This window comes from Schistocerca piceifrons, chromosome 2 (genome assembly GCF_021461385.2).
Source record: "Schistocerca piceifrons isolate TAMUIC-IGC-003096 chromosome 2, iqSchPice1.1, whole genome shotgun sequence".
In the NCBI taxonomy this organism is placed as follows: Eukaryota; Metazoa; Arthropoda; class Insecta; order Orthoptera; family Acrididae; genus Schistocerca; species Schistocerca piceifrons.
The window spans coordinates 401,887,210-401,913,564 of NC_060139.1; the positions used below are offsets into that span (position 1 = coordinate 401,887,210).

Consider the following 26,355-nt stretch of genomic DNA (forward strand, 5'->3'; position numbering starts at 1 on the left):
TTAGTTATAAGTAGTTACCCAGCCACAGTATTCTGGCCTCATATTAAATACGCCTGCACTGATATTTTATACTTGATTTTATCTAGTTATTTTCAGTGTTATTTAGTGTTATTTCTAAATTTTATTGGTAGTCTTGCATGAATCTCCTGATGTCAGTGTCTCTGTGATAAACAGAGAATTCAGATATATAAGGGCCATGCAAAAAGAAACGAGCTGCAGTCTGGAATACACAAATCGGTGACAGGAGGGTAATATCATGGCCTGTGTTATGACGTGGGGTTCCAACCAGAGCGTGGAAGTTCACAGCCCGTCGCTAGAGGACACGCGTGCACATCACGTGACTATACAGAGCTAGCAGCAGCAAGCATCAATCATCCAAAACTGCCAGTCATATTGCAAACATTGACATGGAGGTGTCAACAGAAGAGCAAAGAGATGTTGTTCGTTTTCTGACAGCGGAAGGAGTAGGAGGAATGGACATTCATCGATTCAGGCAAGGACGGATGTCGATAGTCGATGATGCATGGTCCGGAACACCACACTGCATTACCGATGATGTCGTCCAGCTGGTAGATACACTCATTACCCAGAACCACCAGGTGACAGCGAAAGCCATAGATACGGTGGTTGGACTGAGTATCGGAGGTGTTCACACGATCATGAAGGAATGGCTGCACATATGCAAAGTGCGTGCCCAATGGGTGCCCACTGTCTTGCTCATCTGCAGCGCTATGCTCAGGAAGGGAATGTGTTCCTGGCATGAGTGGTGGCTGGAGATGAGTCATGGTATCATCACTTTGAACCAGAATCAAAATGACGAAGTCTCTAGTGGAAACATCCAGGGTCACCACCACTCAAAAAAAGCCAAGGCCATCCACACGAGTGCAGGAAAGCTTACGCTGACGTTCTTCTTTGACCAAGATGGCCCCATTCTGATTTACTTCCTGCAGCACGGGCCAACAGTGAATGCCCAGAGTTACCTGCAAACCTTGACCACCCTTTGCCAAGCGATAAAATCAAAACGAGCAGACAATCTCACCTGTGGTGTTATTCTGCTCCACAACAATGCAAAGCCTCATACGGCCAACACAGTCATGGCACTCCTGCAGAAATTCAAATGGGAGGTTCTTAGCCACCCTCTATACAGTCCGGACCTCTCTCCCTGTGAATACGCCATTTTTAGTCCCCTTAAAAAGGCTCTGAGGTGGCAAACGATTCACCTCAGACGACGACGTCCAGTTGTACGTGTGGAACTGGTTAACGTCGCAGCCCCAGGAATTTTATGAGACAGCCATTCAGAATTTTATGAGACAGCCATTCACCACTTTGTGTCACAGTGGGACAAGTGTTTCAACAGCCAGGGTCAGTACTTCTAACATACAGGTACTGTTTTCTGTAGGAAAGTAATACAAGCACAGCATAAGAGAGAGTCTGTCCTAATGTAGGCAGTGATAGCTGCATATTACATACAAATGGCAGTGATGTGCTGAGGGTAGGATAGAACTAATCAAAGCTCTGTCCTGCTTTTGAAGATATATTGTAAGAGACATGTTGAATGAAATAAAAGTATTACCTTAGAATACAAAAGGATGTAGCAGAACTGACACTATTAAAATCGTGAACTAGTTTCAGTAGTCTCATTTTGTGTTCTAGGAAACCTGCCAGCTGGTGCTGTGTGTGATGTTTGTGATGATGAATGTGGATGTGGTCCAGGGCTCGTTGACTGGCAGTGCTGCTGGTGCCAACGAGCAGTACACACAGCATGCAAACCACAGCTTGGACAGGTAAGAGAAATGTAATTGCCACACAAATTGTAATCACAGTGACCTTCTTGTAAATGACATTGTTTTATTGTTTCTCTAGTCTTGCCTCACACAATGGAAAAAATGTTCATATGGTATTGTTGGCTGGGAAATCCCAAGGAATTTTCCTGATCAGGAAAGGTTTTATTCCTTTGCACACAGTTGCCCCCTTTACTCATTGTGTGTAAGCGCTGTGTTGTGACTGTAGGTATACTCATTGTGTGTAAGCTCTGTGTTGTGACTGTAGGTAATTAAAAGGGTTGCGTGTGAATAGTGTGGTGTCATGTTTGTGTTGTATGATGTTGAAAGGAGGGGGAGAGTGAAAACCAGTGCTGACACTTATTGTACTTCTCTCTGTCACCAAGAAGGGGGTTACTGAGCTTAATGTCCTCATGTGATGTGTGGATCACCATGAACAGTATCATGTGGCCTTACTCTGTGAGACACTGTGGAGAGGGGGACAGTGGGACAACCTCTGGTGATCAGGAACTTTTATGCCACCACCTCATCTCCCCTTACTGGCCAAATACAGACAGTGAAATTTTTTTGTGATGTGAATTGGCTGCCTGTGAATCGAGCATGATCACAAAGACCTGACTTAATGATCATGGCTTTGGAGGCAGGTTGAGTCTAATGTGCTTCTAACAATACCTTTTTGTGATCCAAACTCAGTAAAATACCAGTAAATAATTCTAATTTAACAGTATTTATTAGAAACTGTAAGTACAAGGGTTCTGTGTACAGGGAAATCTACACTAAGCTTAAAATATGTACATGAAATATATTGGTTTCAAGTAATGACACATGTGGGAAATTATGCTGAAGTACACAGTGAACTTCTGAATACATTTTTCAGTATAAGAAAGGCCAAACAGAATTTACATTGAGAATAAATTTTCATAATCACTTCTGAAATAAGTTTAATTTCCTCTAGCCTACTTTTATTTGTGGGAGCTAGAAACAGTATAGTGTAAAAAGTATTACACATCACTTTGACACTGGACTCGCATTCGGGAGGACGACGGTTCAATCCCGCATCCGGCCATCCTGATTTAGGTTTTCCGTGATTTCCCTAAATCACTCCAGGCAAATGCCGGGATGGTTCCTCTGAAAGGGCACGGCCGACTTCCTTCCCCATCCTTCCCTAATCCGATGAGACCAATGACCACGCTGTCTGGTCTCCTTCCCCAAACAACCAACCAATCACTTCGACAATGTAGGGGCAGGTACTAAACACACAAGTGTTATTGTGCATTTCAGGCTTTCATGGCTGGTATTTGTATCCTTGTTGATTTCTGTTCCATGCTGTTCCCATGGATGCTGTAGGAAGATGGGGATATAATTCCCATAGCCTAGGGATAAAGCCAGGCTGACAAATCTATTTGCAGAAATCCTCAGAGTATCTGCCAGCACAGAAAGACAAATCCATTTACATTTGCACAGTACAAGAAATGACTGTAACCTAGGCTTATCATTTTTCAGGTTTTCAGTCATACATATATCTAAGTTTGAACTTAGACAATAACATAACATAAACTGTAAAAATCGAACCTCCAGATAAATTTCAGCAGATATTAGATACTTCTGAATTAAAACAAAAGCATAACATTCAGTTGAAGAATTCATTCTAAGTAATTCAAACGACCCAAATAGCGAATAAAGGGCTCTAGTTCTAACAGGTAAGTTTGTGTCTGCTGTTTAATTACTCAAATACTATGTAATTACACAAATAGTATGTAGATCTATATTGTGAAAGTGGAAGGGAGAATTGTGTAGTTTTCATGTAGGTGTGTAATGAGAATTACTTGTGAACATATGTATTTGTGAGTAAATGTGCTTGTTCAAACATCAAAATCTCATTGGTGAAGCTAACTGTGTGATAAACATGATGCAAGGATGATAGAGAGAGAGAGAGAGAGAGAGAGAGAGAGAGAGAGAGAGAGAGAGAGAGAGAGAGAGGGAGGGGGGGGAGGAGGGGGGGGGGGGGGACTAAAGTAAATGAGATGCTAGTTTGTTTGAAAGATCTCATTTGGTGGTAAGAAATATAAATCATTTGTCTCAACACCATATTAATACAGGGATAGAAAATCTTAAAGGTTGGTTAGTTAGTCACGTGTTCCATTGATTAATAGCACCGAAAAACAGTTATGGTGTGGAACGTGTCAAATGTACACAGGAAACAAGTCTTTTTTTATTTTTTTTTCATTATAGTGTTATACCTAAATATTTCTGTTATCTATCCCATTCCCTTAAATGGCACAAAATGCATATATTATATCTCCAGATTTATTTACTTATATTCAAGAATTCATCTATGGTATAGAAGGAGTTTTCAAGGAGGTATGATTTCAATTTGTTTTTGAAACTATTGTTGCTGTCTGTCAGACATTTTATTTCATCTGGTAATTTATCAAAAAGTTTTGTAGCAGCATATTTTACCCCTTTCTGTGCCAAAGAGAGGTTAAGTAAAGGATAGTGTTGGTCTTCCTTTTTTCTAGTATTGTAATCATGAATGTCGCTGTTGATTTTAAACTGGTCCATGTCGTTAAGGAAAAATTTCATTACTGAGTAAATGTACTGTGAAGCAGTTGTAAGAATTCCTAACCTTTTAAACAGATGCCTATAAGATGTGCGACTATGAACCCTACACATTATTCTAACTACTTCCTTTTGAGCAGTGAATACCTTTTGCCTAAGTGTTGAGTTGCCCCAAAATATTATTCCGTATGACATCAGAGAGTGGAAGTATGCAAAGTATGTTAGCTTACTAATTTCTACATCCTCAAAATTGGCAGTTATTCTGACTGCAAAAGTTGCTGAACCTAGTCGCTTTAGGAGATCCAAAATATGACTTTTCCAATTAAGGTTCTCATCTATATGTACACCCAAAAACTTAGTATGCTCTACCCTGGCTACTGACTTATTTTGATGTGTTATATTTATTCAAGGAATTATACTTTTTGCAGCAGAAAATTGGATGTACTGTGTTTTTTCAAAGTTCAGAGCAAGCCCATTCGCAGAAAACCAATTAATAACTTTTTCAAAGACCTTATTTGTATCATTTTCTATCGGACTTTCTTTTACTGGATTAATAATTATGCTTGTATCATCAGCAAACAGTGTCAGTTCAGCATCTTGTTTCACATAAGAAGGGAGGTCATTCATATATATCAAGAACAGGAGGGGACCCATGATCGAACCTTGTGGAACACCTAATGTAATTTCACCTCAGTTAGATGAAGTGTCAAACTCCTTTGAATCACTTGGAGCATATAAAGAGACTTTTTGCTTCCTGTTCTGTAGATATGACTTAAACCACTCATATGCTGTTCCATTTATACCATAGAATTGTAATTTCTCTAACATAATGTCATGGTTCACACAATCAAATGCTTTGGATAAGTCACAGAATATTCCTACTGGTGACATTTTACTATTTAAAGACTCTATTACATGGACAGTGAAATTGTATATTGCTGTCTCAGTGGAACAGCATTTCTGAAATCCGAACTGTGATTTGTTAAGTATCCCATTACTGTTGAGATGGCTAACCACTCTTGAGTTCATTACTTTCTCAAAGATTTTTGAAAATGCTGTAAGCAAGGATACTGGCCAGTAATTATTGACATCTGTGGTTTCTCCCTTTTTGTAGAGAGGCCTGACAATGGCATTTTTAACCTGTCTGGAAAAATACCCTGAGTCAGTGATGCATTACATATCTGACTCAAAACGTCGCTGTAATTGGTCCACGTTGTTTTAATAACTTGTTAGATATGTCATCTACTCCAACAGAAAATTTATTTTTCAAATATTTGATAATTTTCATTATTTCATAAGAGGTTGTTAGATGAAACTTAATCTGATTAAAATTTTTCAACTCTGACTCTTCCATGTTCTGCCAGGCTTTTTCTTTTGAACTATTCTCACCAATTTTTTCTCCTACACTTAAGAAGTGATTGTTAAATACATTGGCTATCTGTGTACTGTTGGTTAAAATGGTCTCATTCTCTTTAACAGTAATACTACCTGCCCCAGTGGTTACTTTTCCTGTCTCCCTTTTAACAACATTCCACATTGATTTGATTTTATTGCTGGAGTTGTTAATTTCTTCTCTAACATACATATTTCTTGATTTCCTTACAACTTTCCTCAGTATGTTACAATAATTTTTATAGTGTAAAACTACTTCTGGATCTTTACTAGTTCTTGCTGCCTCATACAGTTTTCTTTTTCTTTCTGAAGACACTTTAATTCAAGGTTTCTTTGAAAAGTTTGTGGTGTTACATTTAGTAATAAATATAAATTTTTTTTGGAAAATAATGTTCAAAAAGGGATATAAATTTATCAAGAAATATGCTGCATTTATAATTAACATTTGGCTCATTATATACATCTTCCCAGTTTACATTTTCTAAACTTTCTCTGAAGTGATCTATAGATACCAGTTGAACACCCTCACACTTTTACTTAATGGTTTCTGAAGTGTACGCCCTGTTAGGTTTTGTAAGTTAATCAGTTGTACATCATGGTCAGATAATCCATTTGCCACAGGGAAAGCATGTGTTTGTTCTACATCCTCTTGCTGTACAAATACATTATCTGGTAGAGTACTACTGTCTGAGCTATATGTGCAGGGAAATTGATCACTGATTCTAAGTTATACACTCCTGGAAATGGAAAAAAGAACACATTGACACCGGTGTGTCAGATACACCATACTTGCTCCGGACACTGCGAGAGGGCTGTACAAGCAATGATCACACGCACGGCACAGCGGACACACCAGGAACCGCGGTGTTGGCCGTCGAATGGCGCTAGCTGCGCACCATTTGTGCACCGCCGCCGTCAGTGTCAGCCAGTTTGCCGTGGCATACGGAGCTCCATCGCAGTCTTTAACACTGGTAGCATGCCGCGACAGCGTGGACGTGAACCGTATGTGCAGTTGACGGACTTTGAGCGAGGGCGTATAGTGGGCATGCAGGAGGCCGGGTGGACGTACCGCCGAATTGCTCAACACGTGGGGCGTGAGGTCTCCACAGTACATCGATGTTGTCGCCAGTGGTCGGAGGAAGGTGCACGTGCCCGTCGACCTGGGACCGGACCGCAGCGACGCACGGATGCACGCCAAGACCGTAGGATCCTACGCAGTGCCGTAGGGGACCGCACCGCCACTTCCAAGCAAATTAGGGACACTGTTGCTCCTGGGGTATCGGCGAGGACCATTCGCAACCGTCTCCATGAAGCTGGGCTATGGTCCCGCACACCGTTAGGCCGTCTTCCGCTCACGCCCCAACATCGTGCAGCCCACCTCCAGTGGTGTCGCGACAGGCGTGAATGGAGGGACGAATGGAGACGTGTCGTCTTCAGCGATGAGAGTCGCTTCTGCCTTGGTGCCAATGATGGTCGTATGCGTGTTTGGCGCCGTGCAGGTGAGCGCCACAATCAGGACTGCATACGACCGAGGCACACAGGGCCAACACCCGGCATCATGGTGTGGGGAGCGATCTCCTACACTGGCCGTACACCACTGGTGATCGTCGAGGGGACACTGAATAGTGCATGGTACATCCAAACCGTCATCGAACCCATCGTTCTACCATTCCTAGACCGGTAAGGGAACTTGCTGTTCCAACAGGACAATGCACGTCCGCATGTATCCTGTGCCACCCAACGTGCTCTAGAAGGTGTAAGTCAGCTACCCTGGCCAGCAAGATCTCCGGATCTGTCCCCCATTGAGCATGTTTGGGACTGGATGAAGCGTCGTCTCACGCGGTCTGCACGTCCAGCACGAACGCTGGTCCAACTGAGGCGCCAGGTGGAAATGGCATGGCAAGCCGTTCCACAGGACTACATCCAGCATCTCTACGATCGTCTCCATGGGAGAATAGCAGCCTGCATTGCTGCGAAAGGTGGATATACACTGTACTAGTGCCGATATTGTGCATGCTCCGTTGCCTGTGTCTATGTGCCTGTGGTTCTGTGAGTGTGATCATGTGATGTATCTGACCCTAGGAATGTGTCAATAAAGTTTCCCCTTCCTGGGACAATGAATTCACGGTGTTCTTATTTCAATTTCCAGGAGTGTATGTTGTTAACAACACTTCTAGCTCACTTTTCCTATCAGAATTGCTTAGAAAGTTGACATTGAAATCACCACAGATTAATAACTTCTTCTTTTTGTCTGGCAGACAGCATAACAGGGAGTCAAACTTTTTTATGAATAGCTCCCAATCTCCTAGTGGAGACCTGTACACTGTTGCTAACGTCAACACAACATTATCTGGCTGAAGTTCACATGCACAAACCTCAAAGTGCTGATCAACCCAAAATTTGCTTACTTCAGCAGTTCTGTATTTATACCCTTGTTTTATGCAAATGGCAACTCCTCCTTTACCCATACTAGATCTACAAGTGTAAGATGCTAAATTATACCCATTTATACTGACATTTTCCATCCCCACAGTTATATGGTGCTCAGACAAAGTATATCAATCTCATTCTTATTTTTGAGATCATCTAAACACATTATCAGCTTATCTACTTTATTTTTTATTCCCCTGATATTTTGGTGAAGTGAGTTGATAGTGCCCTTAGCTTATCCCAATTTGCTGTGCATGAAGTTTTTTTTCTTCTATTTTTCTTGGTTGTTGTCTGTCTGGAATTTGGCTTTACCAAAAAAAAAAAAAAAAAAAGAAGTTTATAAATTACATGCCTAGTCAGATTGAACCAATGCGGATAAAGGAGAGTTGTCATGTTTATATAAAAATGAATATAAATTAAAAAGTATAGAAATAGGTAAATTCTGTATACATTAGGTTGTAAAAGCATCTGCTTGTGAGCTAATGTTGGGTAATGTATATGGTAGTGGCTTACATCTCCTTAGCAAGTGCACCAAGATAGTTCCTAGAGAAACATTATAAATAGTTTACTATGGAACAATTTATCCTCTTCTTAACTAGAGGACTGAATTATGGGGCTGTGCAGCTAATGTCCATATAAAAAGAATATTGCATTTACAGAAATAAGCAATCATAATTATACTGCATGAGGTAGGCTGTAGAGTGCAGTGCACATATTTAAATTATGGGTGAAGTGGGGTAAGTGTAACCATGGGGTTAATGTAACCATGGCTTATGGTGCCTTAAAGAAGCTGTATTTTTACCTCTGATTTATCACACATGTTAATTTACCCCTTTCTTTGTTATATTTAACCATAAGTTGTCAAATCTGACATCATCATCATCATCATTTAAGACTGATTATGCCTTTCAGCGTTCAGTCTGGAGCATAGCCCCCCTTATACAGTTCCTCCATGATCCCCTATTCAGTGCTAACATTGGTGCCTCTTCTGATGTTAAACCTATTACTTCAAAATCATTCTTAACCGAATCCAGGTGCCTTCTCCTCGGTCTGCCCCGACTCCTCCTACCCTCTACTGCTGAATCCATGAGTCTCTTGGGTAACCTTGCTTCTCCCATGCGTGTAACATGATCCCACCATCTAAGCCTGTTCGCCCTGACTCCTACATCTATAGAGTTCATTCCCAGTTTTTCTTTGATTTCCTCATTGTGGACACCCTCCTGCCATTGTTCCCATCTACTAGTACCTGCAATCATCCTAGCTACTTTCATATCCATAACCTCAACCTTGTTGATAAGGTAACCTGAATCCACCCAGCTTTCGCTCCCATACAACAAAGTTGGTCGAAAGATCGAACGGTGCACAGATAACTTAGTCTTGGTACTGACTTCCTTCTTGCAGAAGAGATTAGATCATAGCTGAGCGCTCACTACATTAGCTTTGCTACACCTCCCTTCCAGTTCTTTCACTATGTTGCCATCCTGTGAGAATATGCATCCTCAGTACTTGAAACCGTCCACCTGTTCTAACTTTGTTCCTCCTGTTTGGCACTCAATCCGTTTATATTTCTTTCCCACTGACATTACTTTTGTTTTGGAGATGCTAATCTTCATACCATAGTCCTTACATTTCTGATCTAGCTCTGAAATATTACTTTGCAAACTTTCAATCGAATCTGCCATCACAACTAAGTCATCCGCATATGCAAGACTGCTTATTTTGTGTTCACATATCTTAATCTCACCCAGCCAGTCCATTGTTTTCAACATATGATCCATAAATAATATGAACAACAGTGGAGACAGGTTGCAGCCTTGTCTTACCCCTGAAACTACTCTGAACCATGAACTCAATTTACCGTCAACTCTAACTGCTGCCTGACTATCCATGTAAAGACCTTTAATTGCTTGCAAAAGTTTGCCTCCTATTCCATAATCTTGTATAACAGACAATAACTTCCTCCTAGGAACCCGGTCATATGCCTTTTCTAGATCTATAAGGCATAGATACAACTCCCCGTTCCACTCATAAGACTTCTCCATTATTTGCTGTAAGCTAAAGATCTGGTCCTGACAACCTCTAAGAGGCCTAAACCCACACTGATTTTCATCCAATTGGTCCTCAACTAATACTCGCACTTTCCTTTCAACAATACCTGAGAAGATTTTACCCACAACGCTGATTAACGAGATACCTCTGTAGTTGTTACAATCTTTTCTGTTTCCATGTTTAAAGATTGGTGTGATTACTGCTTTTGTCCAGTCTGATGGAACCTGTCCCGACTCCCAGGCCATTTCAATTATCCTGTGTAGCCATTTAAGACCTGACATTCCACTGTATTTGATGAGTTCCGACTTAATTTCATCCACCCCAGCCGCTTTATTGCACTGCAATCTATTGACCATTTTTTCCACTTCCTCAAATGTGATCCTATTTCCATCATCATTCCTATCCCATTCTACCTCGAAATCTGAAACATTACTGATCGTATTTTCACCTACATTGAGCAACTCTTCAAAATATTCCCTCCATCTGCCCAAGGCATCCACAGGATTCACCAGCAGTTTTCCTGACCTGTCCAAAATGCTTGTCATTTCCTTCTTACCTCCCTTTTGAAGACTGCTAATTACACTCCAGAATGGTTTTCCAGCAGCTTGACCCATAGTCTCCAACCTGTTTCCAAAGTCTTCCCACGATTTCTTCTTGGATGCTGCAATTATCTGTTTGGCTTTTGTTTCTTTCTTCAACATAACTTTCTCTGTCTACCTGGGTTCTGGTATGTAGCCATTTTTGATACGCCTTCTTTTTCCTTTTACAGGCTGCCTTGACTGTATCATTCCACCAAGCTGTTTTCTTCATCCTACTTTTACACATTACTGTTCCAAGACATTCTTTAGCCACTTCTAGTACTGTGTCCCTGTACCTTGTCCATTCCTTTTCCAATGACTGTAATTGACTACATTCAACTAACTGGTACCTTTCTGAGATCGCTGTTATGTACTTGTGCCTGGTTTCCTTATCCTGAAGTTTCTCCACTCTTATCCTCCTACATATGGACCTGACCTCTTGCACTTTTGGCCTTACAATCCCAATTTCACTGCAGATTAAATAATGATCAGTGTCATCAAAGAATCCCCTGAATACACGTGTGTCCCTCACAGCCTTCCTGAATTCCTGATCTGTTATTATATAGTCAATGACAGATCCGGTTCCCCTGCCTTCCCAAGTATACCGGTGAATGTTCTTATGTTTAAAAAGGGAGTTTGTGATTACTAAGCCCATACTGGCACAGAAATCCAAGAGTTGTTTCCCGTTCCTGTTGGCCTCCATATCCTCTCCAAATTTACCCATAACCTTTTCATACCCTTCTGTTCGATTTCCAATCCTGGCGTTAAAATCACCCATGAGCAGAACACTGTCCTTGTCCTTTACTCTAACAACTACATCACTGCGTGCCTCATAAAAACTATCCATCTTATCTTGATCTGTCCCTTCACAATGCGAATATGCTGACACAATCCTAATTTTCTTGCTAGACACTGTCAAATCTAGCCACATCAGTCGTTCGTTTACATACCTTATTGCAACTACGCTGGGTTCCATTTCTTTCCTGATGTAAAGCCCTACACCCCATTGTGCTATTCCTGCTTTGACTCCTGACAGGTAGACCTTGTATTCTCCCACTTCCTCTTCTTTCTCACCCCTTATCGGGATGTCACTAACAGCTAAAACGTCCAGCCCCATCTTACTTGCAGCCTCTGCCAGCTCTACCTTCTTCCCAGAGTAGCCCCCATTGATATTAATAGCTCCCCATCTCATTACCATTTGTTTGCCAAGTCGTATCTTAGGAGTCCCTGGTTTGTCAGTTAGAGGTGGGACTCCGTCACCTCCAAAGGTCCGAGGCATTTTGCTCTGATTGTTGCCAGCATCATATTTAAAGTACTGGGGAAGCAGGTTGCTAGCCTTACTTGCCCCGAGCCCCTTTGGGTTTTACCCCTAACGGCTGAGGGACTAACCGGTGGATTTGATAGTCTTTGCCGTATGAGCACAAAGGTGACCACGACTCAGAATATGTCCGAGATGCCCAGCCTTATTCCAAAGTAACTGGTATCCCGACTGTCGGGACCACTTACTTGGCCACTCATACGTTGCCCGTGGTTCATGAACTAGGACATGACTACAGGAACCCACACCATGAACCATCTGACATAAATTGGTAATTAATTTTTGGACTTGAATGGACATCTACATTTTCACTCTGCGAGAGAGTGACATACTCAAAATTTGGTGGTCTGTCATTTTTGCAGTTTTAAAGATAACTGCACAATTTTTTGGTTACAAACTAACTTTTGCATGATAATTTCAAATATGAGATTCATTTTACTCTACTGATAAAGCTCTTGTTATGCCAGGCATGGTTACACTTACCCCAACTTTTTCCCATGTGGGGCAAGTGTAACCAATTGGCTGGGGCACATGTAACCAGGGGTGGGGGGTTACACTTGCCCCCAACAAACTTACCGGAACCTATTTATTTATTTAAGCTATAACCTTGTTTTTGCCATCACACTAGATCAACTAAACTGGCCTTCCTGTACATATGGATACCAGAATACCTAATGTGCTGGATTTGTAGGTCTACTGCATTTGTGTGAGATATATTTTATTTTTTATTTACGTCTACTATATTTTTAAACCACGTTTCCTTTTATAAAATATGACACAGAACTGTAAAGAATGTCACCATTTCAATTAAAGTACAGTATGTGAACCATTGTTTGACTGACAACAATGTTGAGCCTGATAATTCGTCCTGCAGCCAATGGATGTAGCAGTGTTTAAGAGTGTGAAATCCACTTGGGACCAAAAGTTAACTCGTCACCAGACACATCATCAAGCAAATGTGACTTTTCCAATCTCCTCACTGCTGTATGGAATGAAACACCACCTGAATTGTTGAAAAGTGGTTTTCAAAAAGCAGGAATATTCCCTTACAGTAAAGAAGTAATTGATAAAACGATAATGCAGCCATGGACTGTGTGGAAGCTACATCCCTAACAGAAAGTAGCTCAGATTTTTGGGAAGCTTCCAGCTGAACAGCCTCCAGGATTTTATAGGCCTACATCTACCGAGCCCTGCAGTTCTCCCAGTATCAGAGTTCTTTCTCAACCATTCCTGAGCTAACCAATGTTTCATTATGTTCTGGAACTTCTGATTTGTCATTTGAAAGCTTATTATTGGAAACTTTATCCGAAATGGCATCTCAGAATGTTATAGAAAAAAAATCCCTGATTGCTCATGTGGGAAAAAAGTCTGGATGTTGAATCAACAAGTGAAGAATGTGAAACTGAAGGAGGCCTACCTTTAATAATTAGTGATGAAGAAAATGGGACGATAATAACAATGGACGATCTCAGGAAAGAAATGATAAACTGTGAAGAAGAAGAGGCAAACTTTTTTGAAGCCAAAGATAAAATTACAGTTGGAAACTACGTTCTGGTTGCTTTTGCAACAAAATGTAAGAAAGTTCATTTTACTGCCAAAGTTACCAAAATTAGTGATTTAGGAGATCCAGAAGTGATTTTCTCAGATGCGAAAATAAGACAAAGCATGGCACCACATCCTACTGGCCTGATAGAAGAGATGAGACGGAAGTTCCATCCTCTGATGTCATTTCAGTGCTGCCTGAGCCTACTTTGGGTCACAAGGGAGACCTGACATTTGGTGTTACGTTTGATTCATACAACGTTCAGTGACTAAATAATAGTTAGGGCCTAAGTGTGTAATAAGTTGAATTAGGGCAGTTTAGCAGTAAACACAAATTGCCTACAACTTTAGTTCAATTTCCATGAAAAATAATAGAAAGTGAACTTATAAAGTGAATTTCTCTTGAGGCTAGATATTTTATTATTTTTGTTAAATTGCCTAGTAAAGAAAAAAATTACTTTTGTAGAATTTAAACTAATAAATTACTGGCCTAAAACCAAAATAAATCATCTATGATGCATTCTGTTTCAGTGCTTTGTGGTTTAGGCTAACACTTATTTTTTAGTTTAGCTAACATTTTCTGTGTGTTTCATAATATTCAAAGAGGCGTGTGCTAAAAAGTTCATATCTTGAGTAAAATTTAAGATATTTTAATAATTTAAAAACCTTCAAATTCAGTCAAAATTGGGTAATCAGGTCACTTATCCCAAGTCTCTTTTACAATGCTCTGTATGGGTACAACAATGCGGGGTTACACTTGCCCCGAACCATGGGGCAAGTGTAATCTCTCAACACAAAATTTTGAAAACAATCATTTGACCATATTATTATTTTTTTCAAAAACAAAATGTGTATTGTTTAAAAGTCAGTAAGTCAAACTTTAAGCATGAGAAATTTCAAAATCATATCTTCAATAACAAATTGGCAATTTGGTGTCAAAGTTGAACTATGCCAAAACATGGTTACACGTACCCCACTTCACCCTACTTACTTTTTTATGAGTCAACCAACAGAAGTTATCAAATGCAGTGGATACATGTGGACAACGCCAGAACAAAATATAAGTACTTTTGGAAAAGAAGAAAATTTAAAATGAGAGATAGGAGTCTATACATCAATGGTTTGATTTGGTTTAACCTACTACCAAACTATTTAAGAACTGGTAAGAGGATTTATTTTAACAGTAAACTGAAATTTTTCTAACAGAAAAATGTTTATATTCATTCAATGAATTCGAAGACACTGCTTGTGATATGAACCAGTAGCATATCAACCTTAAAGTAATAAGTGTATAAAATAGATATAAGGTGCAATTATTGTAGTATGTAACATATGTTGTAAATATAATTTTTCTCATATTATTATGCCTGACGTTTGTGAAAGCTATCTTTGTGCTGGCTCCATGCAAAGAAAATCTAAATAAATAGATAAATAAACAAACTTGTTACTGTTACAGTGTACAGTTCCCTGGATGGTAACTGAAGAATTTACGTGGAAACTATTGATGCCTTACTGTACTGCTTTTAGATAGAACGATGGAGTTGTTTATTGGTGGTGATATTAATGTACATCATATAAAGTAATTAGACATGAAAAGTGATCTTGAGATGATGCTATTAGCCACTTAATATCAGTCATAAATATCCCTGCTCAGAAAACTGTGATGTTCAAACTAATCTTTGAGCTGATGGCAGCGTTGTCTTTTAGCTTTTAAAATAAAGATGACTCCTCAGATCTCAGTCATTACTGAGCACTTTCACTCATGGCATTTTACAAAATTTTTGAAAAGGTGATGTACACAGGGATTGTCAGCCTTCTGTGTTGTAATGAGATACAAGGGCAATCCCAAAAGTAAGATCTCCTATATTTTTAGATTTACAAATGACTGTTTACTTCTATGATAGTTACATTGTTTTAAAGGATGAAGAAAGTTTCGTTTTTTCCACATAATTGCCATTTCATTCAATATCTTGTCCTAGATGCAGTGGTAGTTTAACAATGCCCATATAACACCTGCTCACCACCATGTACTTTTGGAAGCATTGAACCTCTCCTTTCACCTCATTGTCAGAGCAAAGCTGCTGTCCAGAAAAATAGTCCTTCAACTTAAGTAGCAGGTGATAGTCATTTGGTGCCAAGTCTGGGTTGTATGGTGGTGAATGGTGATGTTCCAAACTAAGTTCTCAGGAGATGGTCAGTGTGATGGGCAGTGTGTGGACAGCCATTGTTGTTGAGATTGCTTACAATCTTGCTCAGCATTCATCTTTGCTGTTTCTGAATTTCCCTTCTGAGTTTGTTTTTCACAGTACTTGCTGTTAGCATTTATTATTGTCCCAGCAGGCAGGTAGACCAACAGTACCTCCTTCTGTTGCCACAACTTGTTTGAATTTTTGCAGCTTTGGTGTAGAGAAGTGCCACCACTTGTGAACTGTTGTTTTGTCTCAGGTGCAACATGCAATGGTCAGGTTTCATCACCAGTGACAATCGAGTCCAAGAATTTGTCCTCTTCCCCCATATAGTGGCGAAGAAATTTGCAGGAAGAATCAACTTGTGCCCGTTTGTGGTCTTCTGTCAACACACATGGTGCCCATCTTGCACAGAACTTCTGATATTGCTAGATTTCCTTTAAAATCCAGTAGATGGGGCTTCAGGAAACCTCAGGAACCAAAATGCAGAAAGCATCCAAACTGAACCCTTGATCTTTACACCTGGTTTCCTCAGTCTTTATGACTGTCTCATCGGAAATTGGTGACCTTCCACTCATTTCGTCATTGTGAATTTCGGTATGACTGGCTGTAAACTTTCTACACCACTTGCAAAATTTTTGGCATCCATCAAAGCTGTCCATACAATTCTGTCAGTTAGTGATTAATTTCAACGAATTGGTGACCTTCCACTCCTTTCTTCATTGTGAGTTTCAGTATGACTGTCTGTAAACTCTCTACACCACTTGCAAAATTTTTGGCATCCATCCATGCTGTCCATACAATTCTGTCAGTTAGTGATCAATTTCAACCAATTTAATGACTTTTGTGCTCAAAAATTTAATAAGCACAAATTTTACACTTGGCCGTAGCATTCAATGGCAACTCCATTTTGCACGGCTGCCAAGCATGTGAGTGTAGCTTGCACATTCCTAACTCGGATTGAAGGAGGCGCCATGGTGTGACCAAGGATTCTATTAATAGTTTCACTACATCCCCAGAGATAGGACCCTCTTTTTTTCTGAGGCACTGAACACACAATTACATATATAAACATATTGACACTAGAAAGAAAGAAAAATGAGTTGCAGTTCCATCTAGTGAATTTAACTTTGGCATAAAAATCAGTGAAGTGTGCGACTATAAAATGCTTTGGCATTCTACCCATGGTAATAAAATGTCAGACAGCAGAAGTATTTTCCAGTGTAAATTAAAACTGTTTCTCCGTAATAACTCCTTCTACGCTGTAGACAAATTCTTGAACAGAAGTAGGTAGTACAAAGCTGTAAACAGCCAGGATGAAACGATACAAATATTATTTTTTATTGTGTGTGCAATTGTCCATTTAACACATTCCAAATCATGATGCTTTTTGTGAAAACTGTATATAGAATGTGAACCAGCTAACTAATTACCTTGTTTTACACTCTTTCGTTTGCAAAAAATCTTTTATCACTATACTTACTAGTGTTGAGTAAATGCTGTTTTGGCACGTGCATAATGTAGTAGACAGCAGAAACTTTACATTGGTGATAGGAATGTGGAATAAATGACCATCTTACTAAAGACACTATTGTGTCAACACAGGTAGCAATATAAATGCTAATTTAAAAAAAAGAAACCTGTGCACCATAAGCTCCTTGGTTTCTTCTACAAGACAGGAAAAGAGGAAATAAATTAAAATCCAGTATCAAGGGGTAGGGGGGGGGGGGGGATGGTGGGGAGGAATGGGACGAGCAGGTCACTCTGATCACAAGTTACATCCATGTTTACTTATTTTGTTATTATTCTATACATTTTAACTATCATATTTTAAGTGTCATTGGTAAAGTGGTGACTGGTCTACTATCTTCGGTCTCTCAATATTTTTGAAAAATTTCTCTTCTACTTTGTCTTCTTTTGGGTTTATTCTAACCTGTAGTCTGAATCACCTTCAACTGTGTCTTTACCTACAGTAAGAGTCTTCCCCCCCCCCCTCTCTCTCTCTCTCTCTCTCTCTCTCTCTCTCTCTCTCTCTCTCCCTCCCTCCCTCCCTCCCTCCCTCCCTCCCTCCCTCCCCCTTCCTCCCCCCCTCTCCCCCTCTCCCCCTCTCACTCTCACTCTCCCCTTCCCTCCCTCTCCCTCTCCCTCTCTCTCTTTTCTCTTTTCTCTTCCTGTTAAAGGAACTTATAATTCCAAAAAATAGTAGTTAAATTTCCTTAAAAGTATTTGTATGGGGTTTACAGGGAGCAGGGAGCCACACCTCCTGTAGGTACACTACTGACCAGCACATCAGTCTCTTTCTGAATAGAATTTTCATTTTTATACAACTCGTCATCAGTTGAGGCTGATTGTATTAAGTGATGATTACTTTTCTATTCATACTTCCAAGGGAATTTTCATATTGGGAGGTATCCATCAGTTCACAAATTACACTTATGTCGTAATTATTCTGATTGTATAAACTACAACAGATCATTTTTGTCTGTGAAGATTGTTGTATGGAGTGTTTCTAATAGTCATTTTATCCATTAAAAGTAGCTTATTCAACACGACGACTCATATTGTGTCACCAGAGACCATATTTAATTCGTAGCCAGAAGTACTCTTTGACATGATCAATCAGTTGGTCACTTATTCATGTTGCTCAGCATTCAACTTACTCAGATACTCCACATTCCTTTCTACTTTTGTGTTGCTATTACTGCTACACATTTTGTAGGTAACACTTATAAAATTTGTCTTTTCAATGAGGCGGTGGATCATCATACACAAAAAAAGCCATTGATGCAGAATAAAATCAGCAGCTCCCATAGGCTAGAGTCAGCTGTCAGCTGATCATTCTCACTTGATCAGTCAAGTTTCTTTAAATATTATGCTACTTTGTAACACACAGTTTACCAAAGGTATGCTACCATACACAAAATTTTGCATGTCATCATAACAAAAAAATTGGTTTTCATAGCGCTTTATGTCTTAGCAGTCATTTAAAACTATAGTTAATAATTCAGACAATATTTTATAAATGTTAACTACAATTTGTTACTGATGTAGGACTGTTTGATGTCCTTGTCACATCATCTCTGCACTTCAGGACTGTAGGATTTTTGTTGTGAGGAAAACTATGGCTCTTCTCATTTGTTTGTCCACTGATTGCAACAGGAGTAATGTGATGATCTTTCATCACATTAGTCTTCACTACAAAACCAACACCATAAATGTGACATTGGCTTTCTGATTTCCATTTGTCAAAGATGAAGTAACATGTATCACCCACAATGATCTTTCCTTAGTCCAGCAATCTGATTTCTCTCAGTACAGTGACCTTAATGTTAAAAATGTCATAGGTCGTGAAATGTGATAGCTACTCTTATTTGTGGTCTGTTGTTGCTATCCACGAGGACCAATAGTGTTCATAAATTACCTGCTCCATTTTCCATGCTGATTAAAATATTGTGTTTGACAGAATAGCAGGATCATTATCTGGATGCAACTGCTGAACTGGATGTAAATGTGATTACTGATTACACATTCACATGTAAGATGGACACTGGTAGTTTAAATAAGTGTGTCCAAACACAAGTGCACAAGTGGAACCCTGGGTGGTGCCAATTTGTAAGTCCAGGTTACAGACTCAAAATTTAACCAAAAATCTGCTTCCATCACCCTTTCAGAAACAATGCTGGACTTTCATGAGAGATGTGGAATAACAGGATGATAGAGAGAAATAACAGTAGAAGAAAATTCTATTGGCTTTGCCCAAAAATTAGTAGACACTCTGATTTTAGAAGATGTGCAGTACATCCCATGTTACACGAGACAGATAGCATCAAACTTCAAAACAATGAGAGGCTATCATGGTCTTGGACAGTTTAGTTATGCATTTGTAGCCAATCCTTGTAGCAAGATCTAATCCACTGGTCCAACCAGCAGGAGGTGAAGCAGATCAGGTGTTTCCTCTTCTGTATGCTGAGCTGTTGACTGTTTCATTCTTTGCCTCACTTGAGGCTTGTCTCTTTATTTGGCTATATCGTACTTTTCCTGTCTTGTATATCTATAGATCAGTTCTCATTAGCCATTAGAACTTGTTGTGTTAGGGTTAACACCTCCCCATTCCAATAGCTGAGGCATTGTAATATCCTTACTAATAAAGGCAGTATATGCCTCGAATGAATTCGTGGTCATTACGACTTTTTTTCTTTAACAAATAGTGTCATATAGATCATTTAATGGACTTTCATTTATTATGATGTTTCATGTACAGTTGTCAGTATGTCTGTAATTTAGTTTAAAGTTATTCACAATAAAGGATGGCAGCCAAAGTTTAAAGTTACTTAAGAATGAGAAGAGTTATTTTTATGTTAGTAGTTAACATGAGTAAAAATTCACCCATCAGAACTTACACATTGTAAAACAGAGTTCAGAATCTGTTGCTATTAAAACCTAAGCCCAGGTACAGGGTGTCGCCCCCACCTGCGGGTTCGGGGGTAAGAATAGGCCCTCGATATTCCTGCCTGTCGTAAGATGCGACTAAAAGGAGTCTCAACTGTTTCGGCCTTTAATGTGATGGTCCCCTAAGGGGTTTGACCACTCCATTTCTAAATTTTTCCTTTAGTGCGTACCATTTGGGGAAGGACACCTTACATGGTGCTTCTTAAATCCATCTTGCCCTAAGATCTGGCACCCTGATTTTTCAAGGAGTTGGACTTACATCGAGCTTCCGGCCGCATTGGCTGCAGTGTGTTCCAGGTAGCGTACATTCCCTCCATTGTGCACTTCCATCTTTGCCCTCGTGATGTACATGGATATTTCGACACCCGACATCCAGCACGGTAGCCAGTCCGTTGTGGTGGGGTCGTCATGTACCCTCTTGGTGGTAGCCCCCTGACTACACAGGGATCGCACTGCTGATGCCTGAGCTGCTACCTCCCCACGTATGCTGAGGAGTAGATGCCTATCCCTCTGGGGCATCGGGACTCCCAGCAAAGGCCATCCTGCCAGGTGGTCTTTGCTGCGGCTGGGTGGCGCCCGTGGGGAGAGCCCCTGGTCGGAGTGGGTGGCATCAGGGCGGATGACCCGCAATGAAGTGTGGTACATCGTCTCTCACTGGTGGGCCTCCACCAGCAGTCTCTAAGCGATCGAGGTCTAACCTCAACGGGAAGAAATTTGATCAGAGATCGTTTCCCTCCCTGGCCACTCCATGGGAGGAACGCCTGGCTAAAGAAGGCAGTGGGGAATATTCGCCCCGGTACCTCGGGTGTACGCGGGTTGATGGGGACTCGTTTATGTCGACCAAGCCCCAGTTTTTTGTGGAGCATTTAGAGGACAAGTTCGGGGAGGTGGAGGGCTTGTCCAAAATGCGCTCTGGTTCTGTGCTCATCAAAACGGCATCCTCTGCCCAGTCACGAATGTTGCTCCATTGTGACAAGTTGGGGGATGTTTCAGTTAGCATCACGCCGCATAAGAGTCTCAACATGGTCCAGGGTATTATATTCCACAGGGATCTTCTTCTGCAGTCCGACGATGAATTACATGCCAACCTTGAACGACGAGGTGTTCACTTCGTCCGGCGCGTCCATCGGGGTCCGAGGGATAATCAGGTAGCCACTGGTGCCTTCATCTTGGCCTTCGAGGGTGATGTCTTACCCGAAAAGGTTAAGGTGATGGTTTACCGCTGTGATGTGAAGCCATATATCCCTCCTCCGATGCGGTGTTTTAAGTGCTGGAAGTTCGGGCACATGTCATCTCGCTTTACTTCCGGCATCACCTGTCAAGATTGTGGCCGTCCTTCCCATCCCAATGCTCCATGTGCCCCGCCTCCTATCTGTGTTAACTGCGGAGAACACCATTCCCCCTGCTCACCGGACTGTAGGATCTTCCAGAAGGAAAGGAAGATAATGGAATATAAGACTCTGGACCGCCTGACCTACACCGAGGCAAGCGGAAATATGAGCGGCTACATCCTGTGCCCATGACATCCACCTATGCCGCTGCTGCAACACCAGTACGATCCTCTCCCGTGTCGTCACGTACTGTTGCCTCTCAGCCATGTCAGAATGAACCGGCCCCCTTGGTTGTGGGGGGCACTTCCCCCTCTGTTGCTCCATCTACTCCAAGAGCAACACCACCCCAACCATCGGGGACATTCGTTCCCCCTTCCCAGCCGGAGAAGCGAGAGGCTTCTTCGGCTACTCTAGCCAGGAAGGGGTCCCGTGGGGCCCTCCCATCCCAGGCTTTGCCCAGTGCCAAAGCGGACACCTGCAAATTTTTGAAACAACAACCGGTCGCTGGTCATAGGGCTTCATGGTCGTTGTCCGTCCCTGAGACTGACCCAGTGGGGCCCTCCCAGCCAGACCCTCCAAAGGCACAGCGTGCAAAGCAGTTGAAGAAAAAGGCTCCCAAGCATCCTGACATTGCGGTGGCACCTGTCCCACCGCAACCTTCCAACTCTGCGTCTGAGGATGAGGTGGAGATCCTGGTGTCCGCTGCGGACCTCGATCTCGCCGGTCCATCTGACGCCATGGACAGCACTAGCACAGGTGCTCAATCGGAGGCAGCAGGTGACCCAGTGGCGTAATCTGCCTTCCCAGTCCCGTCACGCCTTTCCCAGCCATGGACAACACCATCCTCCAGTGGAACTGCAGCGGCTTCTTCCACCATCTAACTGAGCTCCGCCAACTTATCAGCCTTCATCCTTTCCTCTGCATTGCTCTGCAGGAAACTTGGTTTCCAGCAATGCGAACCCCCGCCCTCCATGGCTATCGGGGTTATTATAAGAACCGAGCAGCTTATGAAAGGGTGTCTGGTGGCGTCTGCATCTTTGTCCTTAACTCTCTTCACAGCGAGTCTGTCCCTCTACAAACAGCTTTAGAGGCTGTCGCTGTTAGGGTGTGGACGCCGCAGGCTATTACTGTCTGCAGTCTTTACCTTCCACCAGATGGTGATGTCGCGCTGCATGTCCTGGCTGCACTGATAGCCCAATTGCCGCCACCTTTGTTGTTGCTGGGCGATTTCAATGCCCACAACCCTCTATGGGGTGGGACTGTCTCCGATGACCGCGGTCGTGCCGTGGAGCATTTGTTGGCTCAGCTCGACCTTAGCCTCTTGAACACCGGTGCTCCCACGCATTTCAGTGTGGCCCATGGCTCGTTCTCGGCCATCGATCTCTCTCTTTGCAGCTCCGGACTTGTCCCATCCCTCCACTGGAGAGTGCATCCTGACCTGTGTGGTAGTGACCATTTTCCCATCTATTTGTCACTGCCCCAGTGTCATTCTTCTGGGCGCCTGCCCCGCTGGGCTCTCCACAGGGCTGACTGGCCGGCTTTTACTTCCGCTGCAACCATCGAGTCTCCCCCACAGGGTGACATTGACGAGGTGGCCCATGTCTTAACCACGTCAATCATTTCGGCGGCCGGGGCTGCCATCCCCCGCTCTTCTGGACTCCCTCAGAGGAAGGCTGTACCCTGGTGGTCGCCGGAGATTGCTGAGGCCATTCGCTACCGTAGGCGGGCCCTCCAGTGTCATCGGCGGCACCCGTCTCTAGAGACCCTCATCGCCTTTAAGAGGCGTGCTGGGAGAGGTATGTCTCATCCTTGGGCTCCCGTGTCTCCCCCTCGCTCGTGTGGTCCCGGATCTGGCGGATTTATGGATACCAGACCCCTATGGGTGTCCCTGGGACCTCCTTGGACAGCGCTGTCTGCACGGACGCTGCCGCCATTGCTGAACACCTTTCTGCGCACTTTGCTAAGAGCTCTGCGACTACAACTTATCCCCCCGCCTTTCGCCCTCGAAAGGAGCGAGCCGAGCAGACGCCGTTATCATTCCACACACGTCGTTCTGAAAAATACAATGCTCCTTTCAGCGAGAGGGAATTCCTCGCTGCCCTCGCCGATTGCCCTGATACAGCACCAGGACCAGACTGCATCCACGCACAGATGCTGAAGCATCTCTCCAGGGACTGCCAGAGACACATCCTCACCATCTTTAACCGCATTTGGAGCAAGGGCGTGTTCCCGTCGCAATGGCGAGAGGGTGTTATTGTCCCCATCCTGAAGCCCGGTGCGGACCCACTGGCGGTGGACAGCTATCGTCCCATTACCCTCACCAACGTTTTGTGCAAATTGCTCGAACGTATGGTGGGGCGGCGTTTGTGTTGGGTCCTTGAGTCGCGCGGTCTCCTCGCTCCATCCCAGGGTGGCTTCTGTCGGGGCCGGTCTGCAGTGGACAATTTGGTGCGGCTGGAATCTGCTGTCCGTACGGCCTTTGCCCCACGTCAGCATCTCGTTGCTGTATTTTTTGATCTGCGGAAGGCGTATGACACCACATGGAGGCATCACATCCTTGCTACGTTGCATGAGTGGGTTCTTCGTAGTCGGCTCCCGACTTTTCTTCAAACCTTTTTATTGCGCCGCTCTTTCCGGGTGCAAGTCGGTGCCACCTCTAGTTCCTCTTATACACAGGAAAATGGGGTCCCGCAGGGCTCGGTGTTGAGCGTCTCCTTATTTCTAGTGGCCATTAATGGTCTGGCTGCAGCCGTGGGGTCATCGGTGTCTCCTTCTTTGTATGCCGACGACTTCTGCGTCTCATTTAGCTCCACGACTATGGGAGTCGCCGAACGCAGGCTGCAAGTAGCCATTCGCAAGGCAGCATCATGGGCTCTGACTCATGGTTTTCAGTTCTCTGCAGCCAAGACTCGAGTTATGCACTTCTGCAGGCGTCGGACGGTCCACCCTCATCCTGAACTTTACCTCGATGGCCACCTGCTTGAAGTGGTGGACACTTGCCATTTCTTAGGACTCGTCTTTGATGCCCGGCTCATATGGGTTCCTCATATTACTCAGCTGAAGCAAAAGTGCTGGCGGCACCTCAACACCCTCCACTGCCTGAGCCACACGTCTTGGGGTGCAGATCGCTGCACGCTGTTGCGATTGTACAGAGCCCTTGTGCAGTCCAGGCTTGATTATGGGAGCCTGGCCTATGGGTCTGCATCACCCTCAGTGTTGATGTTGTTAGACCCCATACACCACTGTGGGGTTTGGCTTGCAACTGGCGCTTTTCGTACGAGCCCTGTGGATAGTCTACTGGTGGAGGCCGTGGTTCCCCCGCTGCGGATTCGCCGCCATCGACTGCTCGCTGACTATGCTGTCCACGTGCATTGCTCGCCGGGCCATCCCAATCATCGCCTGCTTTTCCCTGCCATGGTCCTCCATCTGCCCGAAAACGGCGAACTAGGTCTGGGCTTTCCATTGCTGTCCGCGTCCAGTCCCTGCTGTCGGAACTGGGGTCATTCCCTCTTCTGCCTCCCTTCCGGGTCCGTTCACCTACGCCTCCCTTGTGTCTGCCCCGGCCGTCCGTCCGTCTGGACTTGGCACGGGGGCCCAAGGACTCGGTTCCGCCTGGGACTCGGTTCCGCCTGTGGCTTCCGTTGCCGTTTTCTTGCGCTCCTCGCCTCATTTTCGGGCTGTGAGACTGTCTACACTGATGGTTCCCTGGTTGATGGTCATACTGCCTACGCTTTTGCTCACGCTGCCCATGTTGAACAGCGCTCCTTGCCGGCTGGCTGCAGTATTTTTACTGCAGAGCTGGTGGCCATCTTGCGTGCTCTTGAGCATATGCGTTCCTGCTCAGGTACGTCCATCGTCATCTGCAGTGACTCCCTGAGCAGCCTCCAGGCTATCGACCGCTGCTATACCTCTTCTCCTCTGGTATCATCTATTCAGTAGTCTGTTTCTGCCATTACTCGCTCTGGTCGTTCGGTGGTCTTTGTTTGGACGCCAGGTCACGTTGGCATCCCGGGGAACGAACGTGTCGACAGGCTGGCCAGAGGGGCGATCGACGCCCCAGCTTTGGAGATCGGCCTCCCGGCTCGTGATCTGCAGTTGGTGTTGCGCCATAAGGTGCTTGGGCTGTGGAATGCTGAGTGGCGTGGCCTGACATCCCGGAATAAACTTGCGAGCTGTTAAGGAGTCGACCGATGTATGGCGGTCCTCCCTGCGGGCTTTTCGCAGGGACTCTCTCGTCCTGTGTCGGCTCCGCATCGGCCATACCTACCTGACGCACGGCCATCTTTTGCGTCAGGAGGATCCCCCCCTGTGTCGGTGTGGGTCCTGGCTGACGGTCGCCCACATTTTGTTGGAGTGTCCCCGACTGTGCACCCTCCGGCAGTCTTTTAATCTCCCGGGCACTTTGCCTTTGGTTTTATGCGACGATGCCTCCATGGCTGACAACGTTTTAAATTTTATCCGTGGTAGTCCTTTTTATGGTTCCATTTAGGGAGGTCCTGCACCTTTCCCTTTCTGTGTCTCTTGTCCTCGAGTCTCTCATAATTGGTTGCAGATTTTGATGTGTAGTCGGATGGTTGACTCTTTCCCTTTTTTTTGTTCTCGTGGTCAGTCAACCAGTCTCTGGCCATCTTCTTTTCTTCTGTTTCTTTCTGTCTGGTGTTCATCTGCACTCTTCTTGTCTGTAGTGTTCGTTGCCGCATTTGTGTTCTTTCAGTGCCTGGGGGGGGAGTCTCCTTCCCC

At 43.5% G+C, this 26,355-nt stretch overlaps 1 protein-coding gene across 9 annotated transcripts in view; it reads left to right on the top strand.

Annotated features, from left to right (window-relative positions):
- LOC124777348 (diacylglycerol kinase epsilon) overlaps positions 1-26,355 on the top strand; it is a 197,903-nt gene that overhangs the window by 44,166 nt on the left and 127,382 nt on the right. For all 9 annotated transcript variants that reach the window (XM_047252717.1, XM_047252715.1, XM_047252716.1 and 6 more), the window contains one exon: positions 1,654-1,784. In XM_047252717.1, coding sequence (XP_047108673.1) covers positions 1,654-1,784 — 131 coding nt within the window. The remainder of the gene's footprint in view (positions 1-1,653; positions 1,785-26,355) is intronic.